Source organism: Hyla sarda, chromosome 2 (genome assembly GCF_029499605.1).
Source record: "Hyla sarda isolate aHylSar1 chromosome 2, aHylSar1.hap1, whole genome shotgun sequence".
In the NCBI taxonomy this organism is placed as follows: domain Eukaryota; kingdom Metazoa; phylum Chordata; class Amphibia; order Anura; family Hylidae; genus Hyla; species Hyla sarda.
The window spans coordinates 288,688,381-288,704,899 of NC_079190.1; the positions used below are offsets into that span (position 1 = coordinate 288,688,381).

Sequence of the window (16,519 nt, forward strand, 5' to 3'; positions counted from 1 at the left end):
GCAGTGGAAACAGAGTAGGAGTTTAGGTTCTGAAGTGAAGGGTGCGGGCAGAGAGGGCAGCAGGGTGCCCGTCCGGGGGGTATGCACGCTGGGAGCGGCACTCTCTAGACCCGCCTTGTGATCAGCTGGTCTCTTATCTGCCGGGCACATATGCACTCACTGGAGATAGCCGCTGTCCCAGTGCGGATGTGCAGAGAGAAGTGTAGGTCATGCACCTCCTGTGATCTTGTGTGACACATACACTAGGGAAGGAGCGTCCTGGTATGAAGCGCGTCCATTCCATAGCCCCGTGTACACACTCCAGTGTGACCCGGTATGCGGACATAAGCGCGTCTATGAGTCCGTCTAGTCTATGAGGCTGCGTCTTCCGTGCAGATCCGACTGCTGGGGCTTGAAGACATGATGCCCGGGTCTAGATGGGCAGTGTGTGCGCTCCTCGTCCTGGTCCTGGTACTCGATCGCCCTATTGATGCCAGTTCTCCGGACCTGGCGCCGCAGGAGCCCAACTTCAACGGGCATGAACATCATGGGGTCACCGATAAGCCACACGGCACCGGCAATGTCACCAGTAGCCATAGACACCGCAAGCTGTTCCCGGTGGTGGGCATGGATTACGACTACATTAGAGAGCCCTTTGAGATCGCCTTGTGGATCCTGCTGGCCTGTCTGATGAAGCTGGGTAAGTGACAGCCAGTGCCTGGCACCATCCTCCCTGCATGTCTGGGTTACTAGTCATCTTCTAGCTTTCCATGGAGCATCCGGGTTCCCCATGATGGTTTGTGATGTCACGAGAAGTAGTGAAACCTGTTTAAAAGGAACATCCAAAATTAAGTGGTCGTTTATTGGGGGTGGTCTTATCAGATGTAAGGGCCACTATGCAAAATGTATGGCAGGCTGAAAATCTCGGGGACAAAATTTGGCCTGGGTGGCCTTCTGAAAGTAGATCTTTTGGAAAGGACCGATTATCTAGCTCAATGTTTCCCAAGCAGGGTGCCTCCAGCTGTTGCAAAACTACAACTCCCAGCATGCCTGGACAGCCATAGGCTGCTTGGGAAACACTGAGCTAGCTACACTTTTTTAGGGAAAGGAGATTGAATCAATTTACCCAGTGTGAACAAAGCCTAAAGTTTTAAGCAGATTAAGGGCCTGTTCACACTGAGTAGGGGCGCAGTACAGTTCCCTGCACATTAGGGGCGCAGTACAGTTCCCTGCACATTAGGGGCGCAGTACAGTTCCCTGCACATTAGGGGCGCAGTACAGTTCCCTGCACATTAGGGGCGCAGTACAGTTCCCCCACAGACATACAGCCTTCAGCCATATACAGTGTATGGCTGGAGGCTGTATGCCTACTTACTGCCCCAGTGTTCCGATCACCGCTCCTCTGGTCCGGGGTCACGATCTACTGCTATGGCCTATGGTCCATAGCAGTAGGTCCCGGGACCGGAGAGGAGCGGTGGTCAGAACACTGAAGAGGACGTGCTGGTGAGTGGTGACTTACCACGCATGCGTCGTCCGCTCTGCTCTTCTATGGGCACATGCACGGGACATCAGTGACGTCCCTGCGTGCGCTTCCTCCCAGCGGCCCTGCGTTTTTAAAGTTAAAGGGGTATTCTAGGCAAAACCTTTTTTTTAAATATATATCAACTGGCTCCGGAAAGTTAAACAGATTTGTAAATTACTTCTATTACAAAATCTTAATCCTTCCAATAGTTATTAGCTTCTTAAATTTTCTGTCTAACTGATCAATGATGATGTCACGTCCCGGGAGCTGTGCATGATGGGAGAATATCCCCATAGGAACTGCACAGCTCCCGGGACGTGAGTCATCAGAGAGCAGTTAGACAGAAAACAACAACTCAACTTCAGAAGCTAATAACTATTGGAAGGATTAAGATTTTTTAAGAAGTAATTTACAAATCTGTTTAACTTTCCGGAGCCAGTTGAGATATATATAAAAAGTTTTGGCCTGGAATACCCCTTTAACGCGGGGCCGCAGAGATTTTTCGGGACACAGGGATGTCCTGAATGTGACGGGGGCCCACTGCAGGCATGGGGCCTGGAGCAGGCACTCCATAAGCGCCGATGATGATCCGGCCCTGCACTGAGTAATTCCTCTTGAATTCTCCTCTCCACATCTGCTCTGCCCATTGACTTTAATGTTTTTTCCGCTGTCCTGTTCATGCTGTGGAAATTCCGCTAGCAGAATTCTAATGCTGAATTATTTTCCGCTTGAAGAAAGAACATGTTCTTCTTCAAGAGGAATCCGCGAGCAGAATCCAATAGACGTCAATGGTAAAAAAAATTCTGCCCGACATAGTTTTCGAGCAGAATTCAAGCGGATTTCAGAAAAGTTGAATTAAATAACCTCCTCCTTCATTCCTCTTCATTTCCACATGATGGATAAAATGACAGAAGGCAACAATTTTTTGACTGAAATGATTCCTGGTGAATTCCTCAGTGTGAACGCACCCTTAATAGGAAAACCCTCTTTAAAACATGGCAGATCTGAATGGGATCAAAGTGGATTTACAGCAGAATTCCAGAGTCAATAGGATGGTTCTGTACGGAATTCCTGGAAAGATTCACATGTTCGTTCTCACAGTAAAATTTTAATCTGCGCTTGAAAATTCAGTGAAAAATGGGAGCTTTCTGTCATATGACTACATATTGCGAGTTTGTAAATGCATTCCAAGGATACATAACAGGGCTCATGTGGCAGAAGTTGTGGTCTACCCGTTCTCTTGAGAAAATCGGTCACATGTTGCACTGATGTTAGAGCTTGTTCAAAGGGCCGTTGTGCTCTGAAAGTAAGCTCCGTAGGCCATTCCCTAGAAGGATTGGAGTTTGGCGGATAAGACAATACTGCATGTCCTATTTGTATTTAATTTTTTTTCTCCACTTAAAGGGGTACTCCACTGGAAAAAAAAACTGGTGCCAGAAAGTTGAACAGATTTGTGAATTACTTCTATAAAAAAATCTTCATCCTTCCAGTACTTATCAGCTGCTGTATTCTCCACAGGAAGTTGTTTTCTTTTAGAATTTTCTTTCTGTCTGATCACTGCTTTCTGCTGACACCTCTGTCTATTTTAGGAACTGTCCAGAGCAGGAGCAAAGCTCCATAGAAAACCTATCCTGCTCTGGACAGTTCCTAAAATGGACAGAGGTGTCAGCAGAGAGCACTGTGATCAGGTATAAAGGAAATTCAAAAAGAAAAGAACTTCCTGTGGAACATAACAGCAGCTGATAGGTACTGGAAGGATGGAGATTTTTTTTTATTAGAAGTGATTTACAAATCTGTTTAGCTTTCTGGCACCAGTTGATAAAGAAACATTTTTTTATTTTTTTTCCAGTGGAGTACCCCTTTAACGCACCCAAAATACTGGACACACAAGTCAGTGGGATATGTTGGAACCTGGCGCTGTCAGTCGTGCTCTGACACATTCATCGTCCGTTCGGTGCATACAAAGGAGCTGTATGAACCCTGAACAGGTTAGAACACAATGACCTTGAGAACCAGGCCTAATAGTGATGCTGTAAAAGTTTTTAATTCTAGAAGAAATATTGATGCCTTGTACCATGCTTCCATTATTTACAGCTTAGGCTGGGTTCACATATATTAGGCATCTGGCATAGTTTCCCCCCGGCGTGTAACGGAGGGAAATCAATGCTAGAAATGATCCCATTTATTTGAATAAGACAGTTCACAATCATCCAGCTGCGTACCCCTGTCCGGTGTCCAGAAACAATGTATGCCGGATGCCATACAACTGATGCATGTTGTCATCAGTCATGGCATCAGTTGCGTCAAGATCTAGGCTGAGTTCACCTATGCCGGCTGCTGGACATAGTCATGGCCGTAAATGTTGGCACCCCTGAAATTTTTCAAGAAAATGAGGTATTTCTCACAGAAAAGGATTGCAGTAACACATATTTTGCTATACACATGTTTATTCCCTTTGTGTGTATTGGAACTAAACCAAAAAAGGGAGGGAAAAAAAAGCAAATTGGACATAATGTCACACCAAACTCCAAAAATGGTCTGGACACAATTATTGGCACCCTTAACTTATTTGGTTACACACCCTTTGGAAAAAATAACTGAAATCAGTCGCTTCCTATAACCATCAATAAGCTTCTTACACCTCTCAGCCGGAATGTTGGACCACTCTTTCTATGCAAACTGCTCCAGGTCTCTCTTATTGGAAGCCGCCTTTTCCCAACAGCAATTTTAAGATCTCTCCACAGGTGTTCAATGGGATTTAGATCTGGACTCATTGCTGGCCTCTTCAGAACTCTCCAGTGCTTTGATGCCATCCATTCCTGGGTGCTTTTTAACGTATGTTTGGGGTCACTGTCCGTCTGGAAGACCCAAGATCTCGGACACAAACCCAGCTTCCTGACACTCGGCTGTACAGTGCGACCCAAAATCCGTTGGTAATCCTCAGATTTCATGATGCCTTGCACACATTCAAAGCACCCAGTGCCAGAGGCAGCAAAACAACCCTAAAACATCATTGAATCTCCATCATATTTCACTGTAGGTACTGTGTTCTTTTCTTTGTAGGCCTCATTCTGTTTTCGGTGAACAGTAGAATGATGTGCTTTACCAAAAAGCTCTCTTGATCTGTCCACAAGATGTTTTCCCAGAAGGATTTTGGTTTACTCAAGTTCATTTTTGGCAAAACGTAGTCTTGCTTTATGTCTCTGTGTCAACAGGGGGGTCCTCCTGGATCAGATAGTTCACGCTGACACTGATGATCCCTGAGTCTGTAGGACAGCTTGAATATCTTTGGAACTTGTTTGGGGCTGCTTATCCACCATCCAGACTATCCTGCGTTGACACTTTTTTTCATAAAATTTTCTCTTCCATCCATGCCCAGGGAGATTAGCTACAGTGCCATGGGTTGTAAACTTAATGTTGCTCTCTGTGGACAAAGGCAAAACTAGATCTCTGGAGATGGACTTGTAACCTTGAGATTGTTTATTTTTCCCCAATTTTGGTTCTCAAGTCCTCAGTTATCTTCTCTTCTTGTTCATGCTTAGTGTGGCACACACAGACACACAATGCAAAGACTAAGTGAACTTCTCTCCTTTTCATCTGCTTTCAGGTGTGATTTTTTTATATTGCCCACACCTGTTACTTGCCCCAGTTGAGTTTAAAGGAGCATCAGATGCTTGAAACAATCTTATTTTTCCATAATTTTGAAAGGGTGCCAATAATTATGTCCAGACCATTTTTGGAGTTTGGTGTGACATTATGTCCAATTTGCTTTTTTTTCTTCCTTTTTTTGGTTTAGTTCTAATACCCACAAAGGGAATAAACATGTGTTACTGCAATCCTTTTATGTGAGAGATACTTTATTTTCAGGGGTGCCAACACTTACGGCCATGACTGTGAACCCAGCCTTGCGGCCTTCAGAAGTTTAAAGGAGAAATCCAGCAATAATAAACTTATCCCATATAAACAGCATAGGGTATAAGCTGATCGCGGGGGTCCGATCCCATAGAAATGATTGGAGCGCATGCAGTCTGCCGGTAGATGTCACTCACTCCTCACCTAGAGACTTTTATGCACGCGGCGATACCAAATATGTGTATACATTTTTTAAAAACTTTTTGGGGGGTAAAATGGGAAAAACTGACGTTTTACTTTTTTATTGGGGAAGGGGATTTTTAAAGTTTTTTTTTCTTTTTTTTTTTTTTTTTTTACTTTACACTTTAATTGTTCCCTATGGGGACTATTTATAGCAATCATTCAATTGCTAATACTGTTCAGTGCTATGCATAGGACATAGCACTGATCAGTATTATTGGTGATCTTCTGCTCTGGTCTGCTCGATCTCAGACCAGTGCAGAAGACCACGGGAGACGGTCGGAGCCAGGTGAGGGGACCTCCGTCTGCCATGCTGGATGATCGGATCGCCACGTCAGCACTGTGTGCATTCAAAGTGCCGCACTGCCGCAGATGCCATGATCTGTATTGATCACGGCATCTGAGGGGTTAATGGCGGACATCTGCGCGATTGCGGATGTCCGCCATTACCGGCGGCTTCCTGGCTTCTGATCGCAGCCGGGACCTGCCGCGCATGACACGAGCATGGGTCCGGTGCTTGCGGTCATAGTGGCGTGTAAATGTACGTCATGGTGCGTTAAGTACCACGGCACCATGGCGTACATTTACGTCCATTGTCATTAAGGGGTTAATGACAGACCTAGTACGAAAAAGAAAAATTTAATTAGGATGCAAAAACTTTTGTGAATCTTGTTGCCTTTATAATGGGAGGGTATAGCATGGGTGGATGTCATTTGCTGCACTCTGTGACCTACCTGTGAGTCATGAGGAGTATTGGGAGTGGAGCTGTCATACTCATCTCTGATGCTGCAGTTGTGTGTATGGGAGAAGACTGATTCTGGCAGCCTCTATGTGACTGTACAAGGGAGGAAGCCTCCATGTACCACGGAGAGAGTCTAGAATTTCTCATAATTAAAATGGTATGAATGGAAAATAAAGCATGTATGAAAGGCCTTATACAGCTGTATTGGCTGAAAAAAAGATTTTTAATCTAGAATACAAAATAAAAAGTTATTCCACTATGTAGAAGTGCAACGAAGCTTTACAGGGGAAGCTGACTAATCTTGCTCCAGGGTCACATGACAAGTGTGAAAGTTGTAGGTAGGTACAGTTGTGCCTGCATAGAGGGTCACCTGCCAGGAACACATTAATTTCATATCAGCCGGATCCTACCATCTGGAGACATTTCTTGTGTTATGACTATTAAAGGCAAATGGATAGTAGAGAATAAATTCTCTATAATGTAAAGCGTTTTCTACTCTGGCAGAGGAGCACCAAATATGCCAAAGACGCCACTAATGCAACATGTTGGGTGTAGTTACTCTGTGGCCAAAACAAGACACAAGATTATTTTTAAAATAATTTTTATTAAAATAAGTACTGGTGGTGTGAGCTCCATGGGAGAGGAATTTTCTATTTCGGGGTATGTTCACACAGTAGTGAAAGTGTGGAATGTCCACCCGGACAACATGGACAGGCATTCTCCCCTCAGAAATGTGCCGTCTCATAGATGGAAGTGCATTTCCAAGCAGAATCAGCAGAAAGAACAGCCATGTCTATTCTTTCTGCAGATGCTGGAAATCGGGATTTCCGCAGCATATGTTCTGCTGTGTGCACAGTGCAGCAGAATCCCATTGAAATGAATGGGACTCTGCTGCAGCGATGCATTGCAGGAGATCGCCAGCGGTACCACACTGTCAATCACAGCCGGGGTCCCTCCGCAGCTGCCACGACCGGGATTGCGCCAGTCTCGGCAACATTAACCCCATATATGCCGTGATCAGACCTGATCACAGCATCTATGAGATTTTCAGGGGGAGGGGGATCTCCCAGTTCACCATCAGCAATCCCACGGTGCGGTCGTGGGATCCAGTTGGTTGGTTGGTGGGGTCCAGCAGGTGGTCAGCTCATGGCCTCCTGACTGCCTAGTACGGCAGCCTATGGGGTCCAGCCATAGGCTGGATCGCACGGGCTGTATGCCAGTGTAGTACTGACAGTTACACTATGCGGCAGTACAGATGTACTGCAGCATAGTATAACAGGTAAAAAGTGAAAAATATAAAAATGTTCTGCAATAAATTAATAGTGTAAAAATAAATAAATGCCCCTTTCCCAATAAAACCCTGTATTATCACCCCCAAATTTTTTTTTTAAATTTATGCCGCCATAACCTATACTTAGGTGTAGGCATTGCCTTATTCGTAATGATTTGTACAATAAAATAATAATGCTTATTCTGCATGTTGAACGCTGTAAAAAAAAATAATAATAATAAATAAATGCACTAAGTTAATTTTGGTCCAAAACGTGGAATGACGATCAAAAGATAGGATTTTTCGCAAAAATGGTATCAATAAAAGTACCGCAAAAAAATAAGCAAGATCCAGATTGATTGTTTTTCGTAATGCAGAAATGGAGATGTGCAGCAGGATAGGCTTCCTGTTTTTAAGGTGGCCAAATTTTCTGCTTTTATTGTGGTTAACAGTGCAACAATATTACAGCATCCTGTTGGTTTTTAAGCTGATTTACTTGTTTGCTTTTTAAGGTTGCTATTAACTTGCATAGAATGTGGGTATTATAATAGTATCCATGTCTGCATTTTTCCATTGCTGTGGGAAATTTGCAGCAGTGAGAGATTCCCAACAGAGATCATTTAACCCTATGAGAATAGTGCAAGAGATGTCTAACAGGGCAGAAATAATACAAATGGAATCGCTTCCAGCTTTGTGTGATGATGCTGGGCTCCAGTTGGTGACTAAAATTTCACATGGGATATCGATCAAATTGTTTTGCTCTTAATATTTTTGCTGGCTGGCTGACTGTAATGTGGATGAGCCCTAAACAGTAAAGCTATGTTCACACGTCAGAGTTTTCGTGTGGAATTCTGCTGCGCTGTGCACACCGCGGAATTTCCGAGTCGCCACTGTTCAAATTGGCAAGTCTAGGTGCCATGTACATATCACAACCATCTGCTCTAGCTGCGGCCAGTAGTGCTGGATGTAAGAGATCCTTGTGTGAAAACGTAAGATGTGTTAGATCGTCCATATTTATCCTAATATTCAGGGAACTTCCAAATTTTAAATAGTGGCTGTACTAAATCTTCTTGATTTCCCTAGGCTACAAACTACCCTACATATTCATTGCTTACTAAAGTTGGCTGTAGATGGGCCAATACATTGCCAACATCAGTAAGAAATCTGTTAATTTTTGGAACTCTTGGCAACATTGATACAGGGTGGGTTTTTTGTTTTGTTTTTTTCCCCTCTGAGGTACAAAATTATGCAATGATAACAATTATCAGAAGCGTTGTCTTTCTCTACACAACCTGAATATAATACACTGCTCAAAAAAATAAAGGGAACACTGAGATAACACATCCTAGATCTGAATGAATGAACTAATCGTATGAAATACTTTCGTATTTACATAGTTGAATGTGCTGACAACAAAATCACACAAAAATTATCAATGGAAATCAAATTTATCAACCCATGGAGGTCTGGATATGGAGTCGTACTCAAAATCAAAGTGGAAAACCACACTACAGGCTGATCCAACTTTGATGTAACCTCCCTACAACACCTGGGCATGCTCCTGATGAGGTGGAGGATAGTCTCCTGAGGGATGTCCTCCCAGACCTGGACTAAAGCATCCGCCAACTCTTGGACAGTCTGTGGTGCAACGTGGCATTGGTGGATGGAGCGAGACATGGTATCCCAGTTGTGCTCAGTCGGATTCAGGTCTGGGGAACAAGCGGGCCAGTCTATAGCATCAATGCCTTCCTCTTGCAGGAACTGCTGACACACTCCAGCCACATGAGGTCTAGCATTGTCTTGCATTAGGAGGAACCCAGGGCCAACCGCACCAGCATATAGTCTCACAAGAGGTCTGAGGATTTCATCTTGGTACCTAATGGCAGTCAGGCTACCTATGGCAAGTACATGGAGGGGTGTGCGCCCCCCCCCCCCCCCAAAGAAATGACACCCTACAGCATTACTGACCCACTGCCAAAGCGGTCATGCTGAAGGATGTTGCAGGCAGCAGAACGTTCTCCACTGCGTCTCCAGACTCGGTCACGTCTGTCACACGTGCTCAGTGTAAACCTGCTTTCATCTGTGATGAGCACAGAGTACAAGTGGCAAATTTGCCAAGCTTGGTGGTTTCTGGCAAATGCCAAACGTCCTGCATAGTGTTGGGCTGTAAGCACAACCCCACCTGTGGACTTCGGGCCCTCATACCACCCACATGTTTTTGACCGTTTGAGTGGACACATGCACATTTGTGGCCTGCTGGAGGTCATAATGCAGGGCTCTGGCAGTGCTCCTTCGTCTCCTCCTTGCACAAAGGCAGAGGTAGCGGTCCTGCTGCCGGGTTGTTAGCCTCCTCCACGTCTCCTGATGTACTGGCCTGTCTCCTGGTCGCACCTCCATACTCTGGACACTACGCTGACAGAGACAGCAAACCTGTTTTCCATTTGAAAACGTGAGTTATGTCTTTTGAAGTCACTCACTTTATGAAGAGTATGTAGTTGGCGCGCTATTAGCATTGTATTGCACTACATGTGTGTTCTACTACAGCAAACCTTCTTGCTACAGCTCGCGTTGATGTGCCATCCTGGATGAGCTGCACTACCTGAGCCACTTGTGTGGATTCTAGACTCTGTCTCATGCTACCACTAGAGTGAAAGCACCGCCAGCATTCAAAAGTGACAAAAACATCAGCCAGGAAGCATAGGAACTTAGAAGTGGTCTGTGGTCACCACCTGCAGAACCACTTCTTTATTGGGGGTATCTTGCTAATTGCCTATAATTTCCACCTGTTGTCTTTTCCATTTGCACAACAGCATGTGAAATTACCGTATTTATCGGCGTATAACACGCACTTTTTAGGCTAAAATTTTTAGCCTAAAGTCTATGTGCGTGTTATACGCCGATACCGCCCCAGGAAAGGCAGGGGGAGAGAGGCCGTTGCTGCCCGCTTCTCTCCCCCCTGCCTTCCCTGGGGTCTAGAGCCCTGCTGCCGGCCCTTCTCACCCCCTGGCTATTGGCGCCGCTGCCCGTTCTGACCCCCTGACTATCTGTACCGGCGCCGATAGCCAGGGGGAGAGAAGGGGCAGCGGCACCCATTGCCGGCGCCGCTGCCCCGTTGCCTCCACCCATCCCCGGTGGCATAATTACCTGAGTCGGAGGCCTGCAGCAGCGCGGACCCGACCCAGGTAATTATGCCCCCGGAGATGGGGGGAGGCAAAGGGGCAGCGGCGCCGGCAATGGGTGCCGCTGCCCCTTCTCTCCCCCTGGCTGTCGGTGCCGCTTCTCTCCCCCTGGCTATCGGCGCCGGCAATGGGGCGCCGGCACCGATAGTCAGGGGGACAGAACGGGCAGCGGCGCCGATAGCCAGGGGGAGAGAAGGGCCGGCAGCAGGGCTCTAGTCCCCAGGAAAGGCAGGGGGAGAGAAGCGGGCAGCGACGGCCTCTCTCCCCCTGCCTTTCCTGGGGATGTATCGGGGTATACACGCACACACACGCACCCTCATTTTAACATGGATATTTGGGTAAAAAACTTTTTTTACCCAAATATCCTTGGTAAAATGAGGGTGCGTGTTATAGGCCGGTGCGTGGTATACCCCGATAAATACAGTAATTGTCAATCAGTGTTGCTTCATTAGTGGACAGTGTGATTTCACAGAAGTGAAGTGTGATTGACTTGGAGTTATAAGTGTTTCCTTATCCACCGCTGCAGATGATTGATTTAGAGCGGGCGCTTTAAATAAATGAACTGCAGCTGCTTTCGCGGTGCTATAGGCGCACTGACGGTGACATTGCGTTGAGGACGTCACTCGTCATTGCGCACAGCTTAACGCAAGATGCAGCAGGAGCCAGAAGTAGTGTGGCCCCCGGGAACAGGTAATTATAAAACCGGGGATGGGGGAAGCAATGGGGGCAGGGCATTATTGTATTATCGGCAAGGTAATTGCCAATACTGATAACGCCCAAAATCGTGAATATCGGCCAAACCGCTAATCGGTCGATCCCTACAGTGTATATACTGTGTGTATACAAAGCTTGTCTTTGTTAGAAATGTTGAGTCCAGTTATTTCAATAGTACCAAATGCTGGGCTCTTAGAAACCTTGCCCAGAATAAATTATATATGACGCTGGGCTTGTCTGCCTCATTGCTTTTGTGCAGAAGTGAGCGATTTATAATTAATAGTGTAGAAATTGTTAGTTGCTAAGCAGATGTTTCTGGTTTTAATAAGGGCTGTACATTGTGGTGGCTTGCAGTCACAACATTCCCACAACAACATTTCTAAATGCTGAATGATGTCAATGGTTAAAATCCGCACTAAACCTGCAACATAAACTGAGATGCTGCGGTTTCATCCATACTTCAGATCAATTTATGTATGGATTTTGTATACCCCTTCCCCAGTTGATGCAGACTAATTTAAATGCGTTTTCTTAATACAGATATTTCTATAAATGTCATTGGTTTTACCGCTACTATAAAACATTGTGGAATTTTTCCACAAAGGTCTGTGACAAAAAATCCTCAGTTTATCTACCCTGTGTGAATATACTCTTAAAGGGGTTATCCAGGAAAAAACTTTTGTTTTATATATCAACTGGCTCCAGAAAGTTAAACAGATTTGTAAATTACTTCTATTAAAAAAAAAAATCTCAATCCTTTCAGTACTTATGAGCTTCTGAATTTAAGGTTGTTCTTTTCTAAGTGCTCTCTGATGACACGTGTCTCGGGAACTGCCCAGTTTAGAAGAGGTTTGCTATGGGAATTTGCTTCTAAACTGGGCAGTTCCCGAGACGCATGTCTTCAGAGAGCACTTAGACAGAAAAGAACAACCTTAACTTCAGAAGCTCATAAGTACTAAAAGGATTGAGATTTTTTAATAGAAGTAATTTACAAATCTGTTTCACTTTCTGGAGCCAGTTGAGATATATATATATATATAGTTTTTTCCTGGATAACCCCTTTAATGATTATGAAGCAGTAATTTGGGACATTTACCTTGCTTTCACCAATACACGTATGGTATACTCTTCTGAGGCTGTAGTATACAGTGATTCTGTAAGTATATAGTAGGACCTATGATTAGCTGTCTGTGAGCTGATGCAGTGCTACGTAGAATAAGTCAGCTCTAGCCCGTGGCATATTACTGCTGGCTTTCTGCATTGAGTTGTCAGAGGTTTTCTGTCTGAAAATGACTAATGTAGCGGTGACCTTGGAACGGCAACTGGATGTAAGGAATCATGCAGACCAACTGCTTCAGAAAGTGAGCTGTATGCGGTGACTAATATATTCTATTTAAAGAAAAAGGAGATCTCCTACATTATTTATAGAAATTCTGCTCAAAATTAGTTAAATGCTTTAAAGAGGACATCCCGTGATGTATTTTTCTTTTTTTAAAGTCACAAGAATGAAGTAATTTAGGGATGCCTTGACAGCATGACGTAGTGTCTCTCTTCGCCTTCTCCTCCCTCCTGCTCTCTGCCCTCTGACCTGCTCTCCCGATGGAGTTCTTCTGCCCCCGAACCCGGGCTTGTCGCCACTCATCCTTGGAGACTGTCCGGAATCAGAGATGCCGCCCTGTGCACCCGATAGGCAGTGGGTTGCGGGTCTCTCTGATGGACGTATCCTTCCGCCCTTCCTCCTACGTCACAGTCGGCTACAAGACCTCACGTGTGCACATGGTTTGAATGCGACGCACTGGAGACACTGGTGTGGGAGCTGCGCTCCCAGAGTTAGGGGCTCTGCCCACGGTGCTGTTTGTGGCAAGTTTGCCCTTACTGGATGTGGTAAGACCTAATTCTGTGCTTTCACCGGCTCCCCTTCGGGCTTGGCTATGTTGAACCTTCTCACACATAAATGAGTAATGCTGCTGGGGGCTCGGGGGACCACCCTGCGGTGTAATTGCAAGACTTATTTGTGGAGAAGGACTTATGGTTGCCTGCACTGTTTTAATTTGGAATATGGGCCACCTTTCTGTCGGTTATGGTCTGGGATAGTAGTAATATACCCCATATATATACTGTCCTCTCTCTGGGCTAAGCATAATATCGGTCTCCCTGAGTTAAAAGGAAATGTATTATGTGGTCGATCAGGCTTCCAGGAGGAGGTTTTCCCTTCACTGGATTACAGTCATTTGTCTGGACAATTAGACTAGGGCATGCTAACTGGCATACATATGCCCTGGACATATGCCCTGGAAAATTGGACTTGGACTTCCACTCCCCATGCTTTCTCCCTTATAGCTATGTCTTATGTTAAAAGATTTGCAGGTCTTTTACAGGGTGTAAGTGTCTTCGCTGTATGCAATGCATTTTTTTTTTTTTTTTTTTTGTAGTAGTAGTTGTATGGACCCTGGTTAAGTCGTCCACATCCTTGGTTTAGTAGTTGATCTCCAGGTGGCAGATTAAATGGACTCTTATTTTCCTATCTTCAGCTCAATTGGCTCCTAAAACACACCAAAAGAACGAAGCCACAGTGGCCTCACCAACAGAAGAAATCAGCTGGGAAAATTGACAAATTTATGCAATCACCTGTGTTGAAAGCTAAATAAAAGGATAAGCAGGAGAAAGAGAGGCGTAAACCCGTCTTGGATGAATTGGGCACCACTGTGACCTCACAAGAGGGTAGGAGAGAGAGGCAGTGGAGGAGGCACTCCATAACCAGATGCTGGTAGATATACTTGCAGAAATCAAAACATGTAACAGAGTACTGTCCGAGATCAACCCCCTCATGTCAGTCATCTGACCACAGACATCTCTCTAATGGGGTGCGTTCACACTGAACAAATCAAGAGGTATTCACGACAAAAAATTTACGGGTGGAAAAAATAATTTTATATTTGCTCGAAATTTGCCTGCGGAAATGGGGGAGAAAGAAGTGAAGGGTTTTTCAGCCATTTCCTCGCAAATTTCGTGCAAATTTCGCGATGTCGGGAGAATTTTTTTTTACCATGGACATCTATTGATTTCTGCTAGCGGACTCCGCTTGAAGAATGAACATGCTCTTTCTTCAAGCGGAATGGAATTCAGCATCGGAATTCCGCTAGCAGAATTTCCGCAGTGTGAACAGGACAGCGGAAAAAAATATTAAAGTCAATGGGCAGAGGAGATGTGCATTCATTTGGAGCGGAGAATTCAAGAGGAATTACTCAAGTAAATTCCTCTTGAATTACTCCATGTGAACGCACCGTAAGAGAAGACTCTAACACCAGAGCCCGGCTCCTAATGGTCGAGCAGCAGATCCCTGATGTACAGGGCAAAATCGGCCAGCTGAAGAGAGAACTGTTGGATCTCAAGAGAGACAATGAGGACCAAAAGCGTAAATTACCTGACTTGGAGGATCGCTCCCGTAGGTGCAATATCAGGGTGGTTGGTGTGCCGGAGGGCTCCGAGCGATCAGCAGATGGTGATGGGATCCTGAGGGGAGCAAGGAAAGCAAAGGAATTAACATACAACTGCAATCGTATCTCCCTGTACCCAGACTACTGCAGTACAACCCAAATAAAACGGGCATCATTTAAGGAAATTATATTTGTCTGAATAGCCCCTATAATTCCCTCACTTATTGGTGTTCTTTTTTTGTCTTTATAGTTATTTAAAATACTGAGGGGTGGTCTGGTGAAGGGCCTTTTAACCTCTTTTACCTTTAAACACATTATTATGGGTGGTGGTGTCAAAGATGGTAAGAACTAATTTTATTTATTTATTTTGAAAATAGACCTTTCAGTTAAGTTTTGTTAAGGGTAAAACAACTTTTAATGTTTGAAACCATTAGCAGGCTAAGTATTTCTCACAGAACAGGATTGCAGTAACACGTTTTGCTATACACGTGTATTCTCTGTGTGTATTGGAACTAAACCAAAAAAGGAGGATAAAAGCAAATTTGACATGTCACATCAAATTCCAAAAATGGTCTGGACAAAATTATTGGCACCCTTAACTTAATATTTGGTTGACATTTTAAGATCTCTCCACAGGTGTTCAATGGGATTTAGATCTGGACTCATTGCTGGCCACTTAAGAACTCTCCAGCGCTTTGTTGCCATCCATTTCTGGGTGCTTTTTGACATATGTTTGGGATCATTGTCCTGCTGGAAGACCCAAGATCTGGGACGCAAACCCAGCTTTCTGCACACATTCAAGGCACCCAGTCAGAGGCAGCAAAACAAACCCAAAACATCATTGAACATCCACCATATTTCACTGTAGGTACTGTGTTCTTTTCTTTTGTAGGCCTCATTCCATTTAAGGTAAACAGTAGAATGATATGCTTTACCAAAAAACCCCAATCTTGGTCTCATCTGTCCACGATTTCACAGAAGATGTTTTCCCAGAAGGATTTTGGCAAAATGTAGTCTTGCTTTATGTCTCTGTGTCAGCAGTGGGGTCCTCCTGCGTCTCTAGCCACAGCGTTTCATTTCCTTTAAATGTCAATGGATAGTTCACGCTGACACTGATGTCTCCCTGAGCCTGCAGGACAGCTTGAATATCTTTGGAATTTGTTTGGGGCTGCTTTTCCACCATCTGGACTATCCTGCGTTGACACCTTTCATCAATTTTTCTCTTCTGTCCACCCCCAGGGAGTTTAGCTACAGTGCCTTGGGTTGCAAACTTCTTTATAATGTTGCGCACTGTGGACAAAGGCAAATCTAGATCTCTGGGGATGGACTTGTAACCTTAAGAATGTTGATATTTTTCCACAATTTTGGTTCTCAAGTCCTCAGACAGATCTCTTCTCCTCTTTCTGTTGTCCATGCTTAGTGTGGCACACACAGACACAATGCAAAGACTAAGTGAACTTCTCTCATTTTTATCTGCTTTCAGGTGTGAATTTTATATTGCACACACCTGTTACTTGCCCCATGTGAGTTTAAAGGAGCATCACATGCTTGGAACAATCTTATTTTTCCACAATTTTGAAAGGG

The 16,519-nt window shown here is 44.7% G+C and overlaps 1 protein-coding gene across 1 annotated transcript in view; it reads left to right on the forward strand.

Moving 5' to 3' along the window:
* The first annotated feature begins 4 nt into the window (after nt 1–4).
* The window catches only part of SLC9A1 (solute carrier family 9 member A1), a 55,351-nt gene continuing 38,836 nt past the window's right edge, over nt 5–16,519 (forward strand). The window contains exon 1 of the mRNA XM_056557397.1: nt 5–679. Within this exon, the coding sequence (XP_056413372.1) occupies nt 400–679 (280 nt within the window). The 5' untranslated portion in view covers nt 5–399. The remainder of the gene's footprint in view (nt 680–16,519) is intronic.